Here is an 18135-nt window from a genome sequence, read left to right as displayed (position 1 = left end):
TTAATTGGGATTTCATTGTTGTTCGTCGTCGGTAGCAAAAAGAGGTGTGAAGTTTGCTGGTTTACCAGATCGGTGTCTTGCTGCTTGTCAACCGTGACGAGGAAGAGAGACCGCTAAAGGAGTTTTAATTCGGTAAAGTTGTTGTCCAATGGTGTTCGTAGTCTAATTATTTCAGTGTTGTTTGTTGGTCAAAGCTCGGGCGTGAATATCCATTTTAAGAGTGACAAAAGTGGGTGAGAGAAAGAAGAAATACGATAAATAAAGTAATAAAAATACATATATTTAAGTAAAGATAATTAAAAATAAAGTTCTATTTTTGTTCCTCACTCTCTCAAAAAGAGTGAAATACACTCACTTTGACAGAGCAACAATTAGAGAGGTAATGATTCAAGTTTCAAATCGCTTATGGGATGACAATAGGACCCCCATAAATTTAGAGTGTGTAATCGAGAATCAAACAATAGGTTAGGGGCCTGTTTGGTCATTCTAAATGATTTAATGATGATATTCGTTAGTATACATAGAATTTCTCAGGTTTTCATTTGTTTTTTAGAAATTCATCTTTTATTCTTGTTATTTTCAATATGTCATTTTCTTTTATATCTTATAACAAAAAATAGATTAAGAAATGTAATCAAAGTTGTGTTAGGTTATATTCAATTAATGTGATATTCATGCGGATCACACATGTTCAAAAACTAGTTAAACTATAAGCATTACTCATTTCAACATTTGAACCTTAAATGATTTGTGTATACTATGTCTGATAAAATATATTATAATGATTTACTTATTGTAAGTTGATAGTATTGCGTGTTAGTCATATCCTTCTCATTTAAAACATGACATATCTATCCATTCATCAAATTCTACTAACATAGTATTTCTCATACTGTGTAAACATATTTGTACATATATATGTTTAATTTTCATTTGATTCATTGTAACGAGATGTCTTGTGTATCATAAAAATTAGGGACAATATAACTCTGAGGGAAGGTAGGAAAAAAAGATATTAGATAATTATAGAGCAGATTCAAATACAACTAGTAAGACAAACAGTCTTGGACACTTAACCAAGGTTTACTAAATATATTTTTATCACAATTTAGTGCTTATATAGATAGGAACTCTATGAACTACAATTAGGGATTACGATCGACAGATCAATCAATATAATACAGTCAAGAAGGCTAGAATGACAAGTGATAAAACATTTTTAGGAACAATATTGGACATTAATAATCTTTAAAATACTCTTTGCTCTAAAAAAAAATAACAATCAATTATTTGGGGTACCTTTGGCCTCAAAGAAGTGGACTATTAGCCAATGTATGCCTTTGGTTGATAAGATTATAACAAGAATAAAGTGTTGGGCTTCTGAATTTTGACTTATGGGGTATACTTCAGTTGATAAATAATATTTTAGTTGATATACAAACTTATTGGGCTTGAGTCTTTGATACCAAATGAGATCCTATCATTGGTTACTAGGATATGTAGGAATTTTTTTCTGGATTGAGAATAATGAGTATCAAGAAGAGCTCTTGTAACTTGGGATACAATTTGTCAATCTAGGTTTTCCGAATGATTGAATATATTGGACCTTTTTTAGTTGGAATAGGAATACACTCTGTAAGCTATTATGAATTGTGTCTTGATACAAAGTTTACCTTGTGCTCATTTAGGAAGAAGAATCTCATAACCATCTTTCCTTTAAATGTGCCTACTCTGATTACATAGAGAGAATATTGTTAAATTGACTGAGCATTTCTTGACATATTAGAGTTTGAAAATCCGAGATTCGATCAGAATCTTCTACAACACATGCTACTAGAGAAAATTCCTACTACTTGAGTTTTTATTTGTAACTGTGATTTATCATGTATGGATTGAAAGAAACAATATACTGGTCATGAAATGCAGATCATTACAGTTAGTGATAGTTCACAGCTAAAACTGTTGCTTCTGGATATTTTTTCCAGGATCCAACTCTAGAGTCATAAATTTTATTTCTGTTGATGCAGGACTTGATATTGCTGCAGAGAAAATATACATCAGTACAATGACTTTGGATGCTCAGGTTTGTTGATTTTCCGTTAATGAATTTCAAATTATCGTTTTAAAACTCGACTGTTATTCAAATATATGTTAAAGCAAACATTATAAATATATTATATTTTTTTTTATAAAAAACACTCTACCTAGGAGCTAAAAAGGAAAAATCTTTTACTACATAAAACATCTTTTATTAATGGGATAGTGATAGTTATGACACATTACATTTTAGGAGTTTTTATGAATAATATGATTCATTAATCTTTTTGTTGACCACAATTTTATTGTATTTGCAATACAATTTCTAAGGCAAAAAGAAAAAAACACTTGCAACACTAATCTTCTTTACAATCTACCTTTGCAGGCAAATTTATCTCCTATAACAAAAATCTTAGGGATAATCTCTGTAATTGCTGGCAGTAGAGTTGTTACATTTGGAGGGCAATCCAGACCGAGAAGGAGAAGGAGAAAAGTAGAGAGACAGGTGTAGACAATTTTGGCCTTGAGGGTTTGGCGTGCTTTCCTTTTTTTGCTCTCTATGTTTCTCCTATATAAATATAGGTTATAATCTGATTATCTCCGACCCTTTCTCAAGTTTTTTCCTCTCCCCCTTTTGTACCTCTCCAATCACAGTGGTATAAATTTTTTCTTCTTGGGATAGTATTAATGTTTATACTGAAGGTTTCTTGAATGCAAATTCTTTTAGTGGGTAGTACATTTGATTAATGTGTGGTGTGGAAGTAGAAGGGTTTGCTAGAACACCCACAAAGCCCAATCAGTCAGGTTTGTCAAAAAGCTTATGACTTTGCCCTTTATGAACTTGCATTAAAAATTGAAGATTTGGTGATATCTGGGTTTGATCCTTTTGGTAATTGTTGAATCTTGAATTGTTATGTGGTGTAGATATATGTTGGTTGGTTGGTTTGTTTTGTTTCTGCTAGGGTGTATTGAGGTTAAAACAGGGATATCCTTTGTGAGAGTTTTGGGATTTTAGTTTGAAATTAAAGGGTCTCATAATTCATGGACTTTTTGGGTTCTCATTGTTCTTTGATGTGAGTATTCAGTGATTGCTGGTAAAGCTATCACCTTCTGGTTTTCCTAGGGTTTATTGTGTGTTTTGAGGTGAAAGGGTTTATGTGAAATACATTTGTTCCTTGATCACTTGTCAGTTTCTTGCTGATTCTTTGTTTCTCAGTTAGTGTTTGAAAGTTGCCCATTTCTTCCTTTATCAGTGGTGTAAGAAGTCCAGCTGTGAAGATAATTTGTGGGAGTCACAACTTTAGATATGAGCAGGAGGATTCGGAGGAAATTGACAAGGAGGGGACAGGAGAAGGTGGATTACCTTGAGGTTGATGAAAGTTTAACTTTGGATGAGAGAGGGATAGTTGATTGGACTAAGTTGCCTAATGATACAGTAATCCAGCTATTTTCGTGTCTGAACTATCGTGATCGAGCAAGCATGTCATCCACCTGCCGCACTTGGAGGAATTTAGGTGTATCACCATGCTTATGGCAGGGTTTGGATCTTCGTTCACATAAGTGTGATTCTGCTGCTGCTGTTTCTCTTGCCCCTAGGTGTAGGAATCTTCAGAAACTTCGATTTCGTGGTGCTGAATCTGCGGATGCAATAATACAGCTTCAGGCTAAGAGTTTGAATGAGATCAGTGGCGATTACTGCCGCAAGATTACAGATGCTACATTGTCTGTAATTGCTGCCCGACACGAGTCACTTGAAAGTTTGCAACTTGGCCCTGATTTTTGTGAAAGGATAAGCAGCGATGCGATTAAAGCAATAGCTATTTGCTGTCCTCAACTCCGGAGACTTAGACTCTCTGGAATTCGTGAAGTTGATGGAGATGCTATCAATGCATTGGCTAGGAATTGTAAGGGTTTGGTGGACATTGGTCTCATTGATTGTCTCAACATCGATGAGGTGGCTTTGGGAAACGTTTTGTCTCTTCAATTCCTATCGGTTGCTGGGACAACTAATATGAAATGGACTTTGGCTTTACAGAATTGGAGTAAACTACCTAACCTGACGGGCTTAGATGTTTCCAGAACAGATATAATTCCTAATGCTGCTTTAAGATTGTTTTCATCCTCACCATGCTTAAAGATCTTGTGTGCCTTATATTGCCCTGCTCTTGAGCAAGACGCGAACTTTGTTTCCAATAACAATCGCAGAGGTAAACTACTGCTTTCTTTTTTCACTGACATTTTTAAAGAAGTAGCATCACTATTTGCCGATACTACAAATAAAGAGAGGAATGTATTTGTGGAGTGGAGAAATTTAAAGACTAAGGGTAGAAAAATGGATGCTGTTATGAATTGGCTGGAATGGATCCTTTCCCATTCACTTCTGCGTATTGCTGAAAGCAATCCTCAAGGATTGGATAATTTTTGGCTTAGCCAGGGTGCCTATCTGTTACTTTGTTTAATGCGGAGCACTCAAGAGGAAGTTCAAGAAAGGGCAGCCACTGGCCTGGCAACTTTTGTTGTCATTGATGATGAAAATGCTAGTATTCATGGTGGAAGGGCTGAAGCAGTTATGCGAGATGGAGGCATAGGTCTCCTGCTTAATCTTGCAAGATCTTGGCGGGAAGGGCTTCAGACAGAAGCTGCAAAGGTGAAACTTCTTTGTGATCCTATGTCCAATTGTCTAATTGATTTTGTAACTTCTTATGGTAGGTGGTTGTGAATTGTCTTTGCTAGATCATATTTGTGCTGTTCTATTACTTCAGTTCTGTCTTTGTAGAGTGTCCATTAGCTTGCCTTTACCCTCTGTCAGACTGTCACTACTTGCTGAATGGTTAAAAAATATGCTAAACAGCTAAAGTTATTTGCCCTCATAGCGAAGATTGATTCGTATGCATCTCAATTCGACGTGCAGGCTATTGCAAATTTATCTGTGAATGCCAATGTTGCAAAAGCAGTAGCAGAAGAAGGTGGGATAAGCGTCCTAGCAATTTTGGCGAAGTCTATGAATAGGTTGGCTGCAGAAGAGGCCGCTGGAGGACTATGGAATCTCTCAGTTGGGGAAGAGCATAAGGTTGTCGATCAGGTTCATAGTCACTTTTATTGTTTGCTCAGCAATTTGCTTCCTCCTAAACAACGTGCAAATACAGGCTGCCATTGCTGAAGCTGGTGGTGTAAAAGCTTTGGTTGATCTTATCTTCAAATGGTCCATTAGTGGTGGCGAGGGAGTTCTGGTATGTGCTTTAGCAAGGCATGTGCATATGCATGTAATACCCATGCCTTGCATTCTTACTTGCTACTTATGCCAATTGCCACATAAAAATGGAAGTTATCAGCTCATGTTTCTGCTAGTAACTTATTTGTTTTTGATACATCTTAGGAACGTGCTGCGGGTGCATTAGCAAATTTGGCGGCAGATGACAAATGTAGCATGGAAGTAGCAGCAGTAGGTGGTGTACATGCTTTAGTAAAGCTTGCTCAGGAATGCAAAGCTGAAGGAGTTCAAGAGCAGGTTCAATTCTTTTAGATTTTGTAGTAAGCAATTTTTGTCAGACTGTTCAGGATAGTGAGCAGAGAGTTTCTAGTTTTTGTTTACAATATATCACTTCATATTTCGGGTCTGATAATCATATTGAAGTTGTTGAATGCAAGAGTAAATCTGGACAAGCTTTTACATGCATGAAACACCTTGTGCTTTACCAAAGGGCTTCCTTTCAAGTTGATAGTTCACTAGCCAAACTGTGAATTATGAGACCAAAACATCGTTTTCTTTGTCGACATGTTTGTGATAGGTCCTCATGGGAGGTGGCTTGTACATGCATGTACCTTTTGTGATTCATTCGATAGGGTATATCTAAGTACAATGGGATATGCATTTCTCATATTTCTTGTTAATTCTATTCGCATAGTTCTCTCTGATATTGTACTGTCCTCCGCCCTTTTATTCTTAGTGTGCTAGTGGTTACATGCAACATCTTCTAGTTAGGACTTGTATGATCCATTGCCAGAGAAGGGTTGCTTAACTTGTGGTGTCAGTGTTGCACTGTGTTGGGTTTCAGTGTATGGACATTTGGCAAAGGGTATGTTCGTATATCTGGTGCTGTCAGTTTTGTGATGACATCCTTTTTGTTTCTCCAGGCTGCCCGGGCACTTGCAAATCTTGCAGCTCATGGAGATAGCAATAGTAACAATGCAGCAGTTGGACAAGAGGCAGGAGCTCTTGAAGCACTTGTGCAACTTATTCGATCTCCTCATGATGGAGTCAGGTAGTTTGTCTTCCATAATTTAACTTGTGTACTGTTTTACATGAAGTGAAATATTTTAATACTTTCTTGCTGCTGGCATGTAGTTATAGATTCAGCAGAAGTCTTTCTTGGGTGGAGAGAAAAACTCTCCCTTCTCTCTAGACTACTTGAGACATAGAAACAAGCCGGACATTGATTATCTGAAAACTTCTCCAGGCAATTTCTATTGCAACCCACTTGATCAAAGCTCCAATGAGAATACTATCAGATTACATAGAGACATTAGCTTAGTATAAGAGAAGTGAAAAATAATAAAAGATCTGTCATATACATGATAAAATTGGAAAAGTCTTAATTTTTCATTAGGAGAGAAACAAATCTAAATAAAGATTGTGGTAGAAAATTCATAAACATTGTATGGGTTCGTGGGAAGTGAGGAATGAACTTACGCTGAATGGGAGACCTTGAAGTTTATAGACCAAGGAACATACCATTCAAAGGAGATCACTCGGATGCCAAAAAAGCAAATTACCAAATTGCGGTGATCTATTGAGTGTCCAAGGGAAAATATTAAAAATTTAGTGATGGATAAAGCAATTGAGGAAAGAAATCCAATGTGGAAAGCTCACTAAGCCGAGATTGAATCCTGATAGATGCTAACTCGTCAAGTTAGAAGCTTAAGTGGGCCATAGGTTGTTTGCTTAGACTTCAACACCACTAGATTTTCCAATAAAAGGGGCAACAACAACAACCACCTAAGGGGCATGATAGAGTTCTCTGAGATCATCAATGGCTTGCAGCTTGTAAATCCCCCCCTTTTTTTTTTGAGGCTCTTCCACTTGGAACGGGGGGAATAATCAAGGAATCTCCTCAAGACTTGATAGATTCCTTTTTTCCACAGAATGGGACGAGAAATTTAGGAATATAATGCAATCTTTACCTCCTAGAATATCTTCTCATTATACTGCCTAGTGTAATTACAATGTGGAGACTGAAAGTACAGGAAATCCTACTTCAAGTGTGAGAACTGGTGGCTGAAAGTAGAAGGTTTTAAAGAGGAGGTAAAGGCATGGTGGGAGTCTTTTGAGGTGTAAGTTCATCCAGACTTTATCCTTGCTAACAAACTGAAGCTGTTAGAAACCAAGTTGAAGGAGTGGAGCTCATCTAATTATGGGAGCATAGAAAAGAAAAAGACAGATTTGCTGAGTTGTGCTGCTAACTTTGATAGGTTAAAGGAACTAGGAGGTATATCTGATAATGAACTACCGTCAAAGGCAAGTTCCACAATGGAATTAGATGACATAGCAAAAAGAGGAAACAACATGGAGACACAGATCTGGGGTATCATGATTGAAGGAAAGTGATAAGAAACACAATCTTTTTAAAAGAATGACAAATGCAACATAGAAGATTAAACAAGATTGACAACTAGAGTTTAAAGGAGTTGAAGCAATACGTCCAGAACGATTTAAATGAGAAATCATCCCCTTTTATCAAAAGTAATATGCTGAAACTGAAACACGGAGGCTGAATTTCAAGCTCATGAATCTCCCAGAATATTAGAGAAAGAGCAGAACTGGCTTCGAAGTATTTTGAAGAAACAAGAAGAGCTAGTTAGCATAAAGATGTGTGTTGTTGACAAAGCTCCATGGGCTGATGGGTACTCCATGGGATCCTTTCGTGCTTATTGGAAGATAATTTACTATGAATTTTTGTTGTCCCCGAGAGTTCTTTCCAAGAAAGAGTTCTAATGCTACTTATGTGGCTGTAATTTCCGAAAGAACGGAGCTAAAATTTTCTGGAACTATAGACTAATCTGTCTGATTGGATGTATTTTTAGGATTATCTCCAAGACACTAACTGAAAGACTAAAGAGGACGGTGGATAACAATGTTGTCAAAGGCGCTTTTAAAGTGCGTGCAAGCCCTGAAGTGGGATTCGAAACATGTTGAGCTCTTTGGCTCGCTAAATGTTCAGTCTCATCATCTGGACAAATTTTCTTGTGGATGAGCGTTTCTTGAAGACTCATACTAAAAAATTGATTTTTTATTTTATCATAAGAAAATTTCGATAATTTTTGTCCTTGTAATTGTTATTTATGCTTATAATATTAGTCTTAGACCAAACATGTAACTTGGTATTTTTTTTCTATTTGCACCTCTCTTAATTAAAGCCCACACTTTATTTGTGCTTAAAACCCCAATGGAACTTCGAGCTTTTTTTCACTTTTCACTTTTCACTTTTGATAACCCTAGTGGATAACAACAAATGATCTTATCATCAATGATAATAAATCCTGGATGCAACTATTAACTCCTCCCAGCCAGTTCACTACTTCTCACTTACTACATACTCATCAAGTACCTTCCTCTGGCTAATGAGCTGGAATGGGCAAGGCAGAGAAGACAGAAAACACAAGCTCAAACTTAATCATTTCCACTACCTGTACTGACATTTCCAGTGAGTAAGAACTGGTATTGGAAGGGAAACTGGGGATTTTATGCAAACGAGATATCAATAAGGCTTTTGACCTTGTTAAATTGAGATTTAAATCAATATTCTAAATGATGTGAGATTTGGACAAAGTGGCTAAACGAGATTTCTTTTGGATCAATATGGTAAGATTCTCTATCTTGGTTAATGGTGTTTTTGAAGGTTCCTTCCATCTTTAGGGAGCCTAAGACAGGGGATCTCCTCTCCCCTTTCCTCTTCATTTATTAATGGAAGAACTCAATAATATGATGAAGTTTGCAACTCATAGATCATCAGAAGAGAAGATGCCCGCAGTTGGATAAGAGCAACAGTAAACTAAATGAATGCTATCTTTCTTATCCAAATTTTCTTTGAGCTCAGAAGTGGAAAGAGACCTCTTCTTGATTGGTCGCTGGTGGTTACTTGCCACTGAGAAGAACTAAAGTTCAAGCCATGATTGGATAAGATTACTGAACATTCTGTGTAGTTATGTTCAGAGAACATTTTTCGGATTGTCAGTGAGGAATGTGGAGTTCTTGTGAAATTAAATGAAGAAAGCATTAGTGGATCTCACTGGTAATAGGCTCCTGAAGGCGTGACGCAGTGAGGTCAGTACCAGCGTCGTTTGTGTTTGAGGGAGGGATGCAACCTACAGAGGAGTCTAATATGAGCTGAGTCGAGAACATGAGTACAACGGGATGGCCAGAACTCCTTCATCAGCTTGTATTCATCTCTGACAGAGTACAAACAATTGATAAAATTAACATTAAGATGGAGAATCTCCCGCTAGTCTTTCCTGAAAGATGACACATCTACAAGACTTGTACAATAAAACAAACCAAACAGTTTAATTTTGTTTTGAATTACAAAGTCAGTTGAGGATATGTAAGATCTCTGGAAAACATTGAGCATGGACATCCGCTGGTACGTAACAACTATGCTAAAATGGAACATCGCCACTGATCATCAAATAAAGGACGATAAAGCGCAGTGATTTGGGCTTAATAAAATAAGTGAGGAAATCTGCAAAGAACCCATGGCTGAGATACAAATGATTGATAAGATCTTCCTGAGATGACCTAAAAGTTGAAGGGCACCACTTATTAGGTTGACCGCTTGAATTGGAAACTAGAGCTGGTATACATGGAACATTTTTTGGTTTTAGTATCTTCAAAGTTGGATTTGTTGCATAAACAATATGAAACAGAATTCATGTCCCTAAACAGTTGTCACCTTAGGTCCATATTTCATCTCTCGTTGCTTTTCATTTGCTATTATATTTTATCTCTCATTGTTTTGCTTTCCTTATTGTGATTTAGGCAAGAAGCTGCTGGAGCATTATGGAATCTGTCATTTGATGACAGAAATCGTGAAGCAATTGCGGCAGCTGGTGGTGTTGAGGCTTTGGTATGGTGTTATTTTAACTTTGGCCTTTTTTTCCCTGAAATTAGGAAATACATCTTAGTCGTAGATGTACAGTTTTTTATACATGATAACAGCTTGTGCTTGGTAGTTGAAAATTGCTGGAAGTGTCATGTTCTCATACAAGTCTCAGATTTTTCATACAAGATAACATTCTCCCAATTTACTCACATGTGTCCCTGAATTTTTAATTTTACTGCAAGCAATCAACATATCTGGAAATCAGGTATTTTGTAAATTTTTCTAACTTAGTCTAGTTTGTAGTTTAAGAATGCTCAACTGAAAAGTGGAAGGAGCCTATATATAGTGGTTGTCAATTCATGTGGTAGAGGTTTACCTCTTTGCAATCGAGGCTTTCATCAGTTTGTGATGGTTTTCTAAATCATGATGAAGGTTGTGACATGGAATATGAGGGGATTAAACTGTGGCAAGAAGAGGGCTCTCATAAGGAAAATAATGAAGGAGTGGAAGGCAGATGTTGTTTGTCTGCAAGAGACCAAACTGAGCGGGGACATCACAGAAGCTGTTAGAGATATTTGGGGGAATAAGTGGGTAGATTATGTTCATTTGGAAGCTAGCGGGACTAGAGGAGGCATTGTGATAATGTGGGATAAAAGGGACTGGGAAGGGAAACTGAGCAGCGTGGGAATATATTCGGTTTCCTGTAGTCTTGTAGGGAAAACACAAGACTTCAAATGGCACCTAACAGGCATATATGCTCCAAATCATAGACAAGAAAGGGAGGAAACTTGGGGGGAAATAGGGGCTGCTAGGGGTCTCTTTTCAGGTCCTTGGATTTTATGTGGGGACTTCAACACAACTAGGCATCCATCAGAAAAGAAGAATGGCAGAAGAATCAACAAAGCCATAACTGACTTCTCAGAGTTCATTGAGGGCATGGAACTTGTAGATTTGGATTTGGAAGGGGGGAAGTATACATGGAAGAAAGGAGATAGTCATAACAGTAGCCATAACAGTGCAGCAAGATTGGACAGAATACTCATCCCAAATGAGATGGATGATAGCTTCAGACACATTAAGCAGTACGTTCTACACACTCCCATTATGTTGCAATGTGGAGAGTGGAAAGCATCAAAGTCTTATTTCAAGTTCGAGAACTGGTGGTTGCAAACTGAAGGCTTCAAGGATAGAGTAAAGTAGTAGTAGGATTCTTTTAAGTACGAGGGCAGCCCTGACTATATCCTAATGGCAAAACTGAAAGCTAAGACAAGGCAGGGGAACTTGGGGGTTCAAAAACAACATGTTCTATCACAACTAGAAGCAATAGAGAGGATTCAGGAATGCAGAGTCTTGAAGGAGTAAGAGATAATATCCAGGATAGCACTCACAGGGGAATTTGAAGATATAGCTAAAAAAGAAGAGAGGTTTGAGACAGGGTGATCCGTTGTCTCCATTTTTGTTCATAATGGCAATGGAGGCCATCAGCAATCTACTGAATAAAGCAAGAGGGAAAACGTGGATTAGAGGTTTCCACTTGAGCGAGACAAACAGTTTAGAAGTAACACACTTACAGTATGCAGATGACACCTTAGTATTTTGTGAAACAAAGGAGGAACAAGTTCTGATACTAAGGGTCATCTTCATAATTTTTGAAGCAGTATCTGGGTTACATATAAACTGGGGAAGAGTTTTATATATCCTATCAACACAGTCAGTGAGATAGATGCAAAAACCCTTTAAACGGTTAAAGTTCAATCGGAACAGAGAGGGTTCCAAGCTTCACATTGATGTTTATCTATCTCGAATATGCAAAAACCCTTTAAACGAGCCTTAGCACTATCTGTACTTGACAAGAGAACTCTAAATATCCCCAGGTCCCTTTTAACCCGCCATAGCTTAGAACAATGATCTGGAGGCTCGGTGGCTAGTGGTGGTGGCAACTAATTATAGTGATTGGCAGTGGTGTTGGTTATGGCTGAGGATGGTGTGGGTGGTGGATGGTGGTAGTTGATAATGGTGGGCAGTGGTGGCAGTAGTTAATAATGGTAGGCGATGGCTGTTGCGGTGAATGATTGAAATTGGTGAACTGCTATATTTGTAGAGATTTTGAATAGATATTTTAATGATATTAAAACTTTGCTATAGATCTTAATCATTCAAATCTAGATAGACCGATTAAGTTATTGTAACACCAAATAAAACAAATGCACTTAATGGTCAAGATATGAATGATTCAGATTTCAATGTAAAAATCAAACAAATTTAATGACTGATTTAGATATGAATGGTTGCCATCTGTTACATTTTTTTTTTTTTTGCTTTAGAGAGCAGTCAAATGATGGTTTTTGTTCTTGGTTCATATATTTCTACTGAATATTATAATTCCGAATATGTTCCTTTTTAAGTTGAAGGTTGATGTTATTCTTTCATCTTGTTTGATTGCCAGGTTACTCTTGCACAGTCGTGCTCAAATGCTTCTCCTGGCCTGCAAGAGAGGGCTGCTGGTGCTTTGTGGGGATTGTCTGTATCAGAAGCAAACAGGTCTGTAAAACTATTTGCTCTGTGGTGGGATGCTAAATCTGTTTTGTCATAGAACAAACCTACTTCCACCACCTCTTCATGTCCCACAATATTTTTGTCCATCATAACTCACCTAGGTCAACAGAGGAGCACTTTTGGTATTTCCACGATTGGGAGTTGACTGACTTTAGAAGGTGGTTGTCCCTACATCATAGGCAAGTCACTCCATTTGATAATTCTGATGTGTTGTGGTGGGGTTGGGGAATAACAGAGTTTTCTCTGTTAAATCTTTTTATGAGAAACTTTTGATTAGGGAGGAAGTTGTGTTTTCGAGTAGTTCAATATAGACTCCACAGGTGCCGAGGAAGGGGCACCCTTTCTCTTTACTAGCTGGTAGAGTGGTGATTCTGGCGGTGGAAAATCTTAGAATGCGGAAGATTGTCTGCATAAGCTGGTGCTACATGTGCAAGGAGACAGATGAGGATGTCAATCATCTTCTTCTACATTGTAAGTGTACCATGATTTATAGTGAGGTATGTTTAGGTGGTTTGGAACTTCATGGGAAATGCCAGAAACTGTGAACGATATAATGGTTTGTAGGAGGAGAGGGAGGAGGAGAAGATGTAGGGAATGGAAGTGGTTCCTCTTGCAATGACGTGGATTGTTTGGATAGAGAGAAACAGGAGAGCTTTTGAGGGGGTAGAGTTGTATCCTTCTATGGCACTTGTCCAAAGCGAGTGATCATGTAAACCGTATGTCTATTCAGCTCTTTCCTTCAATAAGAACAATCTAAATGTGACACTTACACGATGAATTACCGGGAATTTTTGATACTAGAGTCCCAAAACCCAGGAAATTAAGCCAATGACCGACTAGCTGTGGAGTAGTCTCCGGTTACTTCTTTTCTTTGGTGCTCCAGTAAAGTTCCTTGTTGTATGGAAGAACGGGTGGAGTTCATAGAGATTCATGTCTTTTTGTAGATTCTTTACCTTTTGGTATACCCATGGTATACTGCCAGATTTTTGGCCATGTTTATAAATGAAATACATTTACTTGATCAAACAAAAACTCTCCGAGGTCACCACAATAATTGTTCTCCAGAACTGGCATATTACATTAGACACCATTAGCTCTGGCTAGGTAACAGAAGGGGCATATATACAGCATGAATGCCAGCAGAAATTTTATGGTGATGAGCATAACTTGAACTACTAGGCCCTGAGCTTTGCAACATGTTTATTAAAAACGAATTCACGTCTTCATGTTTTTGCCGATTGCTTAATGTCATTTTCTTATCCATGTTGCAACTGTACAATTTGCTTTCTCTTTACTCAATTTGTAATTAATCCAATTCATAATTATTGAATCCTGCAATAGTATTGCCATTGGACGAGAAGGAGGTGTGGCGCCACTTATAGCACTTGCACGATCTGATGTTGAGGTAAATCTTTGTGCAATGATGTATAGAAATGTTTTTCCATGCCTGCCTGCTTGTTGCTCTTTTTCAGCTTTACACAACTTGTGAAAGCTTAATTTGTTAATTATAGTTTCTGCTATTGAACTATCTCATCATCCTCAAATTGTAATTGAATTGGGTCCTTGTATATGTTTTTAGTTCCTGCTAAACATAGCTATATTAATTTTGTTCCAGAACAGATTATAAATTCTGAATACAGATCTGAGAGCTAGAAAGCTTATCCAGGGAGATCCGACCTGTGGATCTCAGTTGCCATTACCTAGCAATTATGTTACTACTAAATGTGGCACCTCAACATGGTCTGCTAAAAACATGGGCACACATTTACCAGAACTTCTTTTGGATATTGACAGTTGTGACTTTATGTTACTCAAAGGAAACTAGATCACTATTTCTGTATTTAATGTTGTACCATTACTAGGTAAATTCATTCCTTCTCCGGGGGGAAAATTTGGACGGAGTTAGCTAGCTCTTCAAGCTTAAAAAGAAGAACTAACCAGCCTGTCCAATGATGGTTAGGCTTTAATAAAAATATATCTTCTGCAGAGTTGCGTAGTTTAGAAAGTAAATCTAGGATAATCTTCTTGACCTAGAGGGTTTATTTTAGGCTTAAACCCTTCCATGTCATGCTTCATCAGAAAAAATAAATAAAATAATTCCTTCCACGGCATATTGGCTGGTGGAGCTTTCTCAAACTCCACCTTAAAAGTACTAAACCATCAAGTCACAAAATCTGCAAGTTGGTCGTAGTTTCAATAACGTCTTTCACCTCACATAATTTCTGAATATAGTCTTGTTAATCTGCCATATTTAGTTGTAGCATGTATTTGACATTTGTTCATGTACCTGCAAGTTTTTTACCTGGCGGTGCAATGTTAATGATGCCTTATGTATTTATACATACTATCCTTTTCTGGGATATAAAACTATTATGTGAAGCCATAGATCTGTTGATTGGCATGTAATGACAACTGTATCACATTGAATCATGTAAGTTTTTCTGCCTTCTGGAATACTAGTGTATTTATTTTGAGAAATAAGTATGAGTAAAAATATTATCCTTTTTCTGGGATACAAAATTAATATGTGAAGTCATAGTTCTGTTGATTGGCATGTGATGACAAATGCATCGCTTTGAATCATATAAGATTTTCTGCCTTCTGGAATACGAGTGTAATTATTTTTGGGAAATAAGTATGAGTATAATTACGATTGTACATTCCTAAATTTTCTCTCTTTCCAGGATGTCCATGAGACTGCAGCTGGGGCTCTCTGGAATCTTGCTTTCAACCCTGGTAATGCTTTCCGTATAGTGGAGGAAGGGGGAGTTCCTGCCCTTGTTCATCTTTGTTCGTCATCTATCTCAAAAATGGCACGCTTTATGGCTGCATTGGCGTTGGCTTATATGTTTGATGGAAGGTACTTGGCAATGTCTTCATCCATGAATATTATTCTAAACAGCACCCTAAACTAAATATTGAATGCATTTAGTATAGATTTATTGATACAATTTTCTCTTGATTTTTCCAGAACAACCGTCTTAGAATGATACTTTCTTTTCCAGAATCCATTTATTTCTGGCATTCTTCTCATTATATTTATTAATCCAACCTTGCTTTAGCTGTTTCAAAGGAGATAACTAATTGAAGCGAGGTTTCTTCATCTCTTACTATGCTTAACAAGAATGTAGTTACCTTTCTCCCTCAAGTGTTTGAGCTGTTTAAGATGGAGGAATAGGTCAATTGTTAATCGAACATTTTACTTTTGAATGTAGTTATTTTATCAGTTGCAGTTACTGGCAGACATTTGTAGAGAAAATGACTCCCTCAGCAGCACAAGTTTTCTTATCTCACGACTAAAAAAAACTTCAGTGTAAATATTGGTTTGAGGGAACTACTTGATTCATTTGGATGTAATTTTTTTGCTTGAATGGGGATTAATATGCCGTGGAGGAGTTCAAGGGCATTTAGTTAACTTTTACTGGTTGTAACCTGTGTAGGTTTGATGACTTGTGGAGATAGAGAAGCTTGCTTTTCTTGTGATAAATCTCATGGGACAATCACATATGCTCTTTTTTTTTTTTGGGAAGTTCTTATGTTCATTCCAATGTTGTGACTAAACACTTGGGTACCTACTCCATGGGACCTCCAAACAAAAGCTCTCGTAATTGGATTTGTGAGGAATTCAGCTAAAATCCTTAAACTACAACTGCTTCTCTATGGGTGTTTGCAAAGGGAAAAGAAAGTTGAACACTGGTTTCTGCGATGTTCTCTCTTATCAAAGAGAAAAAGATTCAATTGAGGGATTTTCTTTTGATGAAGCAAGAATTAATATTAAAAGCATCAAGAAGATGCACAAAAGCACTGTACAGCTGCTGTTACAAAAGTGAAATTGAGAGCTCTATTACGAAAGTCCTATGCTAGAAATGATTGACGCATTCTTGAACATTGTTGCATTCTTTCCTTGCATGTTTCTGTCTGAGTAGAAGTTAAAATGTGATTTTCCTTTTAACAGAATGGATGGAGTTGCACTTGTATCTTCAGAAAGCAACTCTAAGAGTGTAAACTTAGATGGAGCTCGAAGAATGGCTTTAAAGAACATTGAAGCTTTTATTCTTGCATTTTCTGATCCACAAGCATTTTCTGCTGCTGCTGCGTCATCTGTCCCTGCAGCTTTGACTCAAGTTACAGAATCAGCTCGTATTCATGAGGCAGGTCATCTTAGGTGCAGGTATGAATGTTGTCCCCCCACCCTTCCTTTCCCATCCTTTAATCTAATGCTTACTGATAAGAATGTCTTATAAACTTAAACTCACTTATCATAATAAAAATCCTACATCATGTCTGTAATTTACTGTATGGGCTGTGTACGACATTCACTGTCTGATAAAGACCTGTTTCTTGCTCATTGAAACTTCAAGGGCTTATGCCTATGTATTTCATGGGGAAGAAACATGGAAATGTTACTGAGTCGGATTTATGAAATTCAATACATTGCTTCATCTTCATTTCTTTGTGCAAAATTGAATAGGTGGTGCTTAGCTGTTTTAGCAACTCTCCCTGGGTCCCAAATATTCTCTCTTTCCTTGTTGAATTTCGTCTTTTATCCCCTCGTTAATATTCTTATATATCCTTCTGCCTATTTATTAATAATTTTTCTTAATTGCCTCTTCAGTGGAGCTGAGATCGGAAGATTCGTTACAATGTTACGTAATTCGTCTTCTATTCTCAAAGCATGTGCTGCATTTGCGCTTCTTCAGGTAGGTGATTTTCTCTGTGGCACTGACATTCTTCTGATATCAGTTTTTTCAACTTAAACTGGCAACTTTACTGATCTCGTGTTTTCATATGTTGTAGTTCACAATCCCTGGTGGTCGTCATGCACAACATCATGTCCGCCTATTGCAGAACACTGGAGCATCAAGGATTTTGCGTGCTGCTGCTGCGGCAGCCACTGCCCCTATTGAAGCCAAAATCTTTGCTCGAATCGTACTTCGGAACTTGGAGCACCATCAAATAGAATCCTCAACTTAAGGCCTGGTGACTGCTAGTAGTAATCCTAGGCCGTACTCAGCAATAGTGATAGGTATCCATATACTCCCGTCAGTGACATTGACATTAAGCTGCCAGTTTGTGTTAGCATACCAAAACTAACGGCGCTGGCTTTTGGGAAGAAGCAAAGGCTTCTTATTTTTCTACCCAAACGTCTGCCTGTGTTGGGTTTCTCTTAGCTTCCTTTCTTGGGTACATAGGCTGTGTGATATTTCCGCCCTTCTGTTAGTTATTCTCGCTTGTCTGTTTGAGCTTAGGCTTGATAGATCTATTGACAGTGTGTTATATAGTTCCGAAGTCCAGTTACTTTCGGATTCTGTATTTAATTTACCTGGCAGATGGTTTTATACCTGTACATTATATAGCTGCAGAGACGTCGGCATGCTGACAATTTCTGTACAAACCGTTTGAAAAAATTTCTATGATATACTTGTGTTTCTAAGTGGTTTGGATG

At 37.5% G+C, this 18135-nt stretch overlaps 1 protein-coding gene across 5 annotated transcripts; it reads left to right on the top strand.

Annotated features, from left to right (window-relative positions):
• Positions 1-2328: 2328 nt before the first annotated feature.
• LOC107005143 (protein ARABIDILLO 1-like) lies at positions 2329-18123 on the top strand. 5 transcript variants are annotated; one of them, XM_015203674.2, is made up of 13 exons: positions 2331-2542; positions 3291-4684; positions 4949-5107; positions 5184-5267; positions 5414-5545; positions 6172-6299; positions 10070-10157; positions 12580-12674; positions 14031-14094; positions 15374-15549; positions 16645-16860; positions 17305-17389; positions 17487-18123. In XM_015203674.2, exons 2-13 carry the CDS (start codon positions 3344-3346, stop codon positions 17661-17663), a joined length of 2745 nt encoding a protein of 914 aa, XP_015059160.1. In that variant the 5' UTR covers positions 2331-2542; positions 3291-3343; the 3' UTR covers positions 17664-18123. The 5 variants fall into 5 exon arrangements, with proteins under 5 accessions (XP_015059161.1, XP_015059160.1, XP_015059152.1 ...); XM_015203666.2 differs by having other exon boundaries at positions 2331-2619; XM_015203658.2 differs by having other exon boundaries at positions 2331-2841.
• The last annotated feature ends 12 nt before the right edge of the window (positions 18124-18135 follow it).

The sequence above is a fragment of the Solanum pennellii genome, chromosome 1 (genome assembly GCF_001406875.1).
Source record: "Solanum pennellii chromosome 1, SPENNV200".
Classification (NCBI taxonomy): domain Eukaryota; kingdom Viridiplantae; phylum Streptophyta; class Magnoliopsida; order Solanales; family Solanaceae; genus Solanum; species Solanum pennellii.
The sequence above is the reverse complement of the archived record's forward strand: the minus strand, read 5'-3'. Positions and strand labels throughout refer to the sequence as shown.